Source organism: Hyperoodon ampullatus, assembly GCF_949752795.1.
Source record: "Hyperoodon ampullatus genome assembly, chromosome: 3".
NCBI classification, from domain to species: domain Eukaryota; kingdom Metazoa; phylum Chordata; class Mammalia; order Artiodactyla; family Ziphiidae; genus Hyperoodon; species Hyperoodon ampullatus.
In genome coordinates this window covers 1,917,578-1,927,387 of record NC_136916.1, presented here as the reverse complement: position 1 = coordinate 1,927,387, position 9,810 = coordinate 1,917,578, and the positions used below count along the sequence as shown (strand labels likewise).

At 43.7% G+C, this 9,810-nt stretch overlaps 1 protein-coding gene across 1 annotated transcript; it reads right to left on the bottom strand.

Annotated features, from left to right (window-relative positions):
* Window positions 1-215: 215 nt before the first annotated feature.
* On the bottom strand, window positions 216-9,520 carry LOC307050519 (lysozyme-like protein 1; the record flags this gene model as incomplete). Its single annotated transcript, XM_079700605.1, is given in 5 exon segments — window positions 216-285; window positions 1,080-1,158; window positions 8,728-8,886; window positions 9,380-9,490; window positions 9,493-9,520. Coding segments are annotated over 5 exon segments (444 nt in total). The 5' UTR covers window positions 9,518-9,520.
* Between the last annotated feature and the right edge of the window lie 290 nt (window positions 9,521-9,810).

The following is a 9,810-nucleotide window of genomic DNA, read 5'->3' as shown; positions in this document are numbered from 1 at the left end:
TGGCCGCTGGGCCTGTGTGTCCAGAGCCTGTGCTCCGCAACGGGAGAGGCCACAACAGTGAGAGGCCTGCGTACCGCAAAAAAAAAAAAAAAATACAGCTTAACTTTCCCTCTCCAACTCTAGAAGGACCATTAGGAGGAAGGGAGACAAGAGGACACGACTGTTCTTACAAATCCTGGGGGGCTGTTGTGAAGCATCCCTGGTGCCAGTCCAGTTCATGAAACCTCACATCCCTTTTCCCACTCAGACAGGTCTTTGCCCTCACAATGCTTCTTCCAGCCTTGCCTAAGGAGGAGAGGGAAACAGGAACAACAGAGAGAAGCATGACAATCCAAATATTCTGAGGTTCAAAAACCATAGACAATTAACCCATGTAACCAGTGGTGCCCAGGGTTCAGTGTCATTTGCTTCTGAGACCCAAGGACTCCATCCTTTTGCCTCGTTAAGACTTTCCTCTCCCTGTTTTTTTCCTAGAGTCCATATTAGCCTCGGCAAAAAGTAAGCAACTTTTATAAGGATGGGTCATTTGCTTAAACATCCACATCTCTGAAAATTTGGGATCCCCAAGTGAGTGACCTGATTAGCAACGTTCACAAGAAACACAGCCGCAGAGATGACCGTGGGCGCCAGCTTAGCCATGTCTCATGCACAACCTGGGGAAGCTTCCTGTCCATTTCTCATGCAACTGACATGGTCACTTTCCTCTCCCTGCCACAGACTTCCAAAATCTTATCCAAATCTAGAGCAAACTTGAGCTTTTTCCTCTGGTGTGTTGTCTGCACGGATGCTCTCCAATTCCCATGAGAAAGCACCTCTCTCTTCATTGTTGGGCACACCTTGATGTTGAAAGCAATTGCAAATTATTCTGACTCCTTCCCACCTCTCCTCCCCATACTAATCGCTTCTACCAGGTTCACTGCACATCCACACCCTAATAGAGGAGGATATAGACTAGGTCACATGAAACTCGCTGGACCACTCTGCAGAGGTGAACTTGTCTCCATCCCCTGCAGCGGTGATGGACAGACACACTGTAGGTTCCACCCACGTCAGCTTGTCTCCCAAGGAAAGACTCTTACCAGTTGTTCATCCCATCTGTCTCTTTAACAATTTTCTTGGCACAGATAATTGCATCTGTGAGGTCGTCAGTGGTCAAGGCTGTAAGAGAGAGTAGAGGGTTAGCCGAGATTTTATTGTTGGAGCTGGGGAGGCCCGAATCAGATTTTCTTCACTTTTCTCACTGCTTTTGGAGCAGGAAGGTTGGAAGAACCATGAGCCGTATCCTTATTTTTGTTACACTTCTTCACAAATCAAAGAACTGTTTTTGTTTCTAGACCATCCACATCTTAAAGTTTCAGAGGAATGGACCAGCCCTGAAAGGGTTTTGGAAATGTGTTTAGGGAAAACACAACAGGAAAATGTTTTTTATGTCCTAAAGAAACACAGAAGTGAGAGAGGACAGTACAGTGTTTTCTTTACTTGTGTTAATTTGACATGGAACATCTCTTTATAAATAATTATTAAACTTTTGTCTATTGGAACTTTCTGGTTTGTGCAATAATTTTCTTTTTACCCAAGGTGTTTTTCACATGCAGAAATTTTTAAGTTTTACGTCAAATACATCAATCTTTGCCTTTGTTACTTTTTCTATAGCTTTCAGATGTAACAAATCTTTCAACTGAAAATGTGTTCATCGATATTGCTTCACCAGAAGTGGCCTCAAAATCCTTCTCAACACAAACATGACAGAAAAAGGCAAATAAACAAAAAAAAAGTCCAACATCACTTCTGTTTCAGGTTGGTTTCACCAGAAGGAGTTGCTGAGATGGGTTTGGAGTGCAAGGTATTTATTAGGGATCCACCCCTGTAGAAGAAATGGGCAGAAGCAAGGCTGGGCAGGTGGAGACCATAGCTGTGATCTAGGCCCATCAAACCTCACCCCCAGGCCTGGAGCCTGTGGTGAATGTTGCCCATCAAACCTCACGCCCAGGCCTTGAGCCTGTGGTGAATGTGGCCCATCAAACCTCACCCCCAGGCCTTGAGCCTGTGGTGAATGTGGCCCATCAGAGTTGTCCAGGTTGGACCCCTCTGAAGCCCAGTTTGGGCTGCCCACAGGGGCAGGACCTTAGGGGATGCAGCTCTTGACACCCGAGCAGGTGCCGGTAGACAGTGCGCAAATCACACAAATGCAGCTGGGACCAAATGTCCTTCCTTTGAGGGGAAACTGGGAAATCCACATCCACGCCCACCACAACCAGCAATCCAAGACACAAAAACCCAAACCATTTGGCAGCATTTCTATTTATCAACTGAGCAAAGATTTTGTAGGAATTGGGTAATGTTCGATATTGACAAGGGTGAAATGACATATGCACTCCTGAGTTCTTGCTGGTGGAAGTGTAATGGATTCAACTTTTCTGGAAAGCAAATAAAGCTTTATTAGCTTATAAAAGTCTTTTGCCTTGTTTCTGGGAAGAGAATTATTTATCACAATAGCTATTGCTATTAGTTGACCTTTATGGAAAATGTACCCTACGTCCAGCACATATGAAGCCTCTTCATGCATTATCTCCTCATACTACATGATTACCATGGTTACAGCCATTATCATCCCTGTAAACTGAGGTCACACACCCAGTAAGCGAGTCTGCCTTCAAACCTAAGGCTACTTCCTTCCAACAGAGCTACTGCAGCTAAGATTCCCGCCTGGGCAACACCGTCTGCTAACAAAGTCGATAATAAAGGTATAAATACTTCATTAATTTTTCAAGTAATTATTATCCAAATTTAAGGTCTTGGTATCTAATACAAGTTCAGATTACTTAGAAACACTTTATTTCGTGTGCATACATTCTTGATGAGTGCTTGAGACACTGTGGTTTGTGGCTGAACATGGTTGGGGCCTGTTTCCTAGGAGAAGTGGGTTCTCTGGGGTCTCCAGGGATGGCAGGACACAGACTACACAGAGTAGGGAAGAAGCAGCGGGTACGCTGTTAGACCTGCCTCGGCGCAGCCCTGGGGCCAGTACACAGAGAACAAAGCTCGTGTCTGCAGTGCGGCAGGTTGCCCATCTGGAGATGCTGTGCATGGTTTGGTGGGAGGCCTAGGTACTGCAGGCCCGGGTCGTACAGATCGTGGAAGGTGTTTGTCAATGTCCCACTTTGTTGCACAACTGAGATGTTTTGCAAGTGCAAGTTGGACGTGACTTTGAATTTCCTTAGGGTAATGTGTTAAGCTAGGTCGGGGCTGGGGAATAAAGAACCTGCCACGGGGCTGAGATGTGAGAAACCCAGTGAAATTGCCACAGAGGGGCAGCAGAGGGGCAGAAATGAGCCCAGAGAGCAGGTATGTACTGACACCCGAGCCAAGAATGGCTTCTGCTCCATTTACTTCAAATAGACAATTCTGTCCAGTCAAACACAGATAAGGAAAGGGTTACCTTGAACATCAAAGCATCGTTCGGTGGAATCATTCATTCTCCCCCATCCAACAAAAGAAAACAGCAACAATCTACACAAAAAGAACTTGTTTTTTCAGTTAAGATGAGTTCTACTGCAAAGTCTGTCTCTCCCCAGCATAGTCCTGGCCCCCAACGGAAATACCACTATCTTAACCCAGAATTTACATCTCCTTGTCCTCTCTGAAGTGACAATGGCCAACTCAGATACCAGGCTGATATGAGAAATAGAGATTAATATAAGTGGGCTAGCCTAGATCCAGGGGGCAATGACGGTTTCTTAAACATCTCTTACTTTAATGAGGACTAAGTTATTGGAGGGAAATAAAGATGCTATTATATTATTATATGTCTGTGAGCTTGTGTATACATAGATATGTTTATATTTCTCTATATGTATATATAACAAATATTATGCCCAAATAGTTTGGGAAGGCCGGCAGCAACCTGAGGAATACGATTTGGTCTGGGACTAACAAGCGCACGTAGCTTCAGCAGGTGGGCGTGAGGTGCATGTATTCTGTACATGTATGAGGGATCAGCTACATTGCACACACACTCTAATGCTCGCTTGTTTCTAGGTTCCCATGACGAATGTCCCTACTTCCGTAATCCATCGGACAGAATGACATTGTCCCTAAGTACAGCCTCTCCGGCCTGAGGCTGGGGGCGGCCGGTCATAGAGGGTGATTAGGGTATAAAACCAACATCCTGTTTTCTATTTTGAAGCTGTCCCTAAAAATCCCAGGTTTTTTATGATGAGAAAGCAGATATGAGTGATCCTTCACCTCTAACCATGAACCATCTAACATTTTAATTTCTGAGAATCCATGGTTGTCTTGCAGATACACATTTACCCCAGACTTCCTTAACCGGCACAACATTGGACAATCCTCAGTCAGTAAACTGCACGTAAAGTCAAGCACGGCCGTGAGCGGCAGAGTTTCCCTCCTACTGTTAACAACTAGACAAACGTGTGATCATGATTTTCAGGCATTAGACAACAGGGAATGCAGAATCCTTGAGAGATAGAAGCCAGACGAGGCTCACCTTGTGACTGCTGTGACTGTCTGCCCAGGGCCACTTTACACACCTTGAAGGTAAAACCCAGACGGGAGATGGCAGTCTACGTGGAGGAGACAGAGATGAGAGGCTGAGACAGTGGGCATTTGTCGAGAGGGTCCCTGAGAGCAAGGAGTCACCAAAAGGAGCACGCCTGAGCTCTGCAGAGAGATGCCACTGAGTCTTTGGCTGAAGGCCAAAACGGGCACGTCAAGGGTAAAACTCCATGAGACTAGTCAGAGAACAGTTGCGAGGGACCAGCAGGGCTCAGCCAGGGCTGGGAGACATGATGTCTGACTGGCCAGAGGAGAGAGACTTTGCTGAACCTTAGGATATTCAAGAGAGGCTAAAAGGGAAATACTTCGAGAGTAAGGCTGAACTAGCCCTCCCATAATGACTGCTCTAGAATATACCCGACCAGAACTAACTGCTTGCCAAGATGAACTTCAATAATCCTTAAAGGAACACAACACAATCCAGACACTCAACAATGGAATACACATGCTGTCTAGTATCCAATAGAAAGCGATCACATGTACGAAGAGGTATGGAAATGTAACCCATAACCAGGAGAAAGATCAGTCAAAGGGAAGACCCAGAAGTGACGGAGTTGATTGAATTAGCAGACAAGAAATTTAAAACAGTGCTTATAAATATGTTTATTGCTATCAAGGACTTACAGGAAAACATGAATCAAATGAGAAAAATGAAAGATATAAAATAATTACCTAGCACTGAAAAAATGCATTATCTGAAATGAAACATTCAATTGGTGAATTTAATAGATTAGGCACTTCAGAAGAAAGATCAGAGAACTTGAACATAGGGTGGTGGAAACAATTGAAAAAGAAAAAACACAGAAAGTGAAAAAGGCTGAAAAAAAAATGAAGAGCCTCAGTGACCTATGGGAAAACATTAAGTGATCTAACACATGTGTTATTAGACTCCTAGAAGGAGAAATTAAAAAATTATCCACTCAGGGATCCAAAATGTTAGTGAATATCAACCAAGATAAACACACACACAAAACAGACATTTGGGATCAAATTGCTGAAAATTGGTGACAGAAAGGAAATTGTAAAAAGGGGCTAGAGGGAAAAGGACACATTACCTACAAGGAGCCCAATGAGAAAATCAAGGGTCAACTCTATTATATGTGAAGTGGTATGATGTTTTTTGAAGATAGAATGTGATGCATATTGTAACCCGTAGAGGAACCACTAAAAATAAAACAGAAGTACAGCTAATAAGCCAGTGGTGGAAATAAGAGAGAATACTGAAAAGATTCAATTAATCCAAAAGAAGGCAGGAAAAATAAACCTAGATGGATAGATCCCACAAATAGATGGTAGATTTTAAATTAATCATATCAGTAATTACATTAAATATAAATGATCAAAATCAAGGTTCAGCAAACTATGTAGGGCCCACAGGCCCACCCTCTGTTTTTGTAAATAAAGTTTTATTAGAACACAATCATGCCCATTCATTTACATATTGTCTGTGACTGCTTTTGTGCTACGTGAAGAGTTGAATAGTTACAAAAGAGACTATAAGGCTCACAACACCTAAACTGTTTATTATCTGTCCCTTTCAGAAAAAGTTCCCTGGTCTAAACATTACTGTTGAAAAGCATAAATTGTTGGACTGGCTATAAAGGCAACACCCAATTATATGCTGTCTATGAGAAATTCACTATAAATGTAAACATATCAAAGATATTAATGATAGTTTTTTTTTGAAGTTTTCATTTCCCAGCATAATCTCTGCTTTCAATAAGTTACTTTTATCTGGTTTTTGTTGTTGTTGCTGTTGGTGGTGGTGGTCTCATTCTTTCATGTCAGTGACACTCCTATGAAGTCTAATGCCCCTTAGTTATCTGCCCTTATTTAGGAGAGGGACACTAAAAAGCTGATTAGGAGTTCTGTACACAGAGGTGGGGATTTTCAACTGTGCATCTCACTGTAGGGAGATCTAGCTACTTTGTTCACTGGGAGGTCCCACTTCAGTTACTTCCTTTCCATCTGGCTGGATTCCCCAGAACAGGGTCTTCTCTTCTGGAGAGCCTAGGCTGGCTGCCCACATTCCAGGATCGGAGTGGAGGAAGGTGACTGGGACTACAGAAACTTAACTCCATGTTTAGTATGGAGCTCTCCCACTCAAATGTTGGCGAGGTCCCTCAATTGAGAGACGTTCTACTTATCCTGTCCAGGAGAGAGAGCCCCAGTATCCTGCCAGGGCTGGGGAGGAGCAGTCAATACATGAATGGAATCAGGAGGGGAATCAGCTGCTCCTTAACTGGATTTCCAACTGATCATCCTGTTTTCAACCTGCCTTCACTCCAGTTTCCAGAAGTAGCTGATGCTGCTGATTTCTGAGCCTTTTTGGGATCCTGTGGTTGCTTCTTGGCTTTCCCATGGTCAGTTTAAGATTCAGGATTTAGCAATTCTCTAATTGCTAAATTAGTCACCATTTGTCCTCTCACTTTCCAGCTTCCAACAATATACACATCCAACCACCATGTTTAACTAGAAGACTCTATTGGCAAGCTCATAGGGGATGCTAATGAGAGTGACCAAGACGGGAAGGAGTTTAAAAGTCAGACCTGTAACAAAGTGAAGGTACTGAATGCTTGAGCCTCGGAGATAAGAATTGAAGATGAGAAATACCTACTAATTATTTTCAAACATTTAATAAGTTGCTGTGTATAAAATAGAGAAAATCTGTTTTGAATAAATCCAGAAGGAAAAACTAGCATTAATGGAATAAAGCTATAAGGACATGGATTTTGGCTCAAGAAAAGAATGCTCTAAATTAAGGGTTGACCGACAATTGGTCAGGAGGTAGCGAGCATTCCACAGTCATGTAGGAGTAGGAACAGCTTATTAGGTGACTTAACTTAGCATTCCATCATCCATACATTCACATGTATGTACTGATTATCTTGTATGTGTCCAAGAGAAATAAAAGTTTACTTCCTGCTCCTAAGGAATTTTATCACTCTTTGCCTTCACCCTTGCTCTTTTCCTTACATTCATTTAGTTAATGAATACTTCTTGAGCTCCAACAATGGCCAGGGACCATTCTAGGCACTGAGGATACACCAGTGATCAAAACAGATAAAACTTCTGCCCTCACGGAGCTTACCTTCTAGAGGGGGAGCAAACAAGACAACCGCTTACTTCACTCCATCCTTCTACTGTTGAGTGTCCCTTGCATATTCTTCTCCATACCACCAGCCATGACCATTATTCAGGTCTTTTTATCTCTCACTTAAATCATCTCTTCTTTAATCTCTCTCACACCCAGCTTGCATATTAATTTTTCTGAAGCAATGTTGAATCAACTGACCTATTCTGATTTCCTAGTGCAGGCAGAAATCAGTGTATGCTCCTTAGCCTGGGTCCCAAGGTCCTCTGTGGTCAGGTAGTCATCAACCTTTACAACCACATGTCCTGTTATTTTTCATGCACCTTTTTGCTTTTTTGTTCTCCTTCCCTGGAATGACACTTCTCTATCTTTGAATATCCAAATCTTACCTATCTTCCAAATCTTAGATAAAATATCATTATGTCTACAAAGCTTCCTATGACTTTATTAATAATATCTCTTTCCTTGGAAGCCCACACCTGTTTACAGTCATTTGTTGAACTTCGTAGAAGCACATATTCTCTTCCCTAACACCAGAATTCGTGTCTGATGCGTCCTGCTATGCTCAGTTCTGTGCACACATATATTTCTCAAGTGACTGAAGTAAAAGACTTGGAAGTGAATTCTAGCATCATTTCTACTGTTTAAGAAGTGCTATGTGAAGTGAATTATTTGTCTCATTCTGTACAAAGAAGCATAAACTGCATGTATTGAGTGAATTGCTAATGGAAAGCAGTTGGTGAACAGCTTTTTCCTTCTTAATGACTATATTTAACTTTTCTATGCATGAAAGGGTGGTAAGGTCATTTATCCAGGCCCCTGTTTTTGTGGTGGGCTTCATAAAAACCACCCTAGAAGGGAAAAGTCATCTTTGGACAAGTAGGCCACAGGATCATGAGTGTCACCTTGGGGAACTGTTGAATAATTTATTAGCCTGTTGCAGACCTACTTGCACATCTGGACTCCAAATTTTGGCCAAAGCAGAAGGTGGGTGGATATTCCATGATCAACTTTCCTGTCTATCCCTAAGGATAATATTTGTAGAGTCAAAAGCATACCTGAGCAGGCCACATGACAGTGGTTTTTCTCTTGCAGCTTCGCACGTCTGCACCACGTGTAACTGTTTATCTGAAAAATGCCATAGTCGGTGCTTCCGTCCTCCAGGTCAGTCTGAGCAGTGGTGTTGTAGTGGCTCTCGTAGTAGGCCATGCAGATCCCTAGAGGGAGAAAAAGCCAGACATGTGAGGGAAAAAGAATGCATTTTTTCCTCCAACCCTGCTCTGAGGGGAAGAGTTCCCTTATACATGTTAAGGGAACATGTGCTGTTCCTGACAAACCTTGGGGAGGGTCCGGGCTGGTAGTGCACCCAAGGGGCACAGGATGGGCAGGGTGGCACACATACTCAGTGGCTGAGTTTGGACTAGACTCAATGTCAGGTCTGCCCCCTCTACTGTCAGCAAGGGGTGGTGTTTTCCCCTCCCTTTGCTGGTGTCATTCATACCGGACTCCAGGAGTGGGGGCAAGAGGGACAGGGCGGAGGAGAGCAGCCCCCGAGGGCAGCAGCTGAGGACATGTGAACAGCCAGCAGCCGTCCCTGGTGGGCAGAGCATGGACAGGCTGGGAGCAAACCGAAGTGAGTGTGGATGGGGCCTCTGACATCTCAAGGGCGAGTCCAAGGGAAGAAAGAGAACAAACAGGGAGAACTCTCACAGTTTCCAAGGCTAAAGCCCTGGTAATGGTCCAGGCCAGCCCTCGAAAATATTTTTGCCAGTTTACAGCGAGTGTAGATTTTGGGTTCAACGACTGTGATCAGGCAGCCATCAGGGCCAAAGTACCAGCAGCCTTCATCCCCAGGCCTGTTGAAGGCAGAACCTGTCAAAAATGAGAGACCACATCAGACAGCCCTGCTTTGTCCTGATTCCTGAGACTAAGTCTATCGCCAATGAGAACTTCGAAATCTGCCAGCCTAGATGTTTCCTGTCACTTGTGGACATTCAGAACCAGCATCAGGGAAAAACCAAGGGCAGTGAGTACACAGTACAGGGAAAGGGTGAGTGCAGGCTCTCTAACTCTTTCTACATGGTTACTTTCAAGTAAATGCTATGTTCCCTGGACCAGGCATGCAAAGAAATTAACCCTCT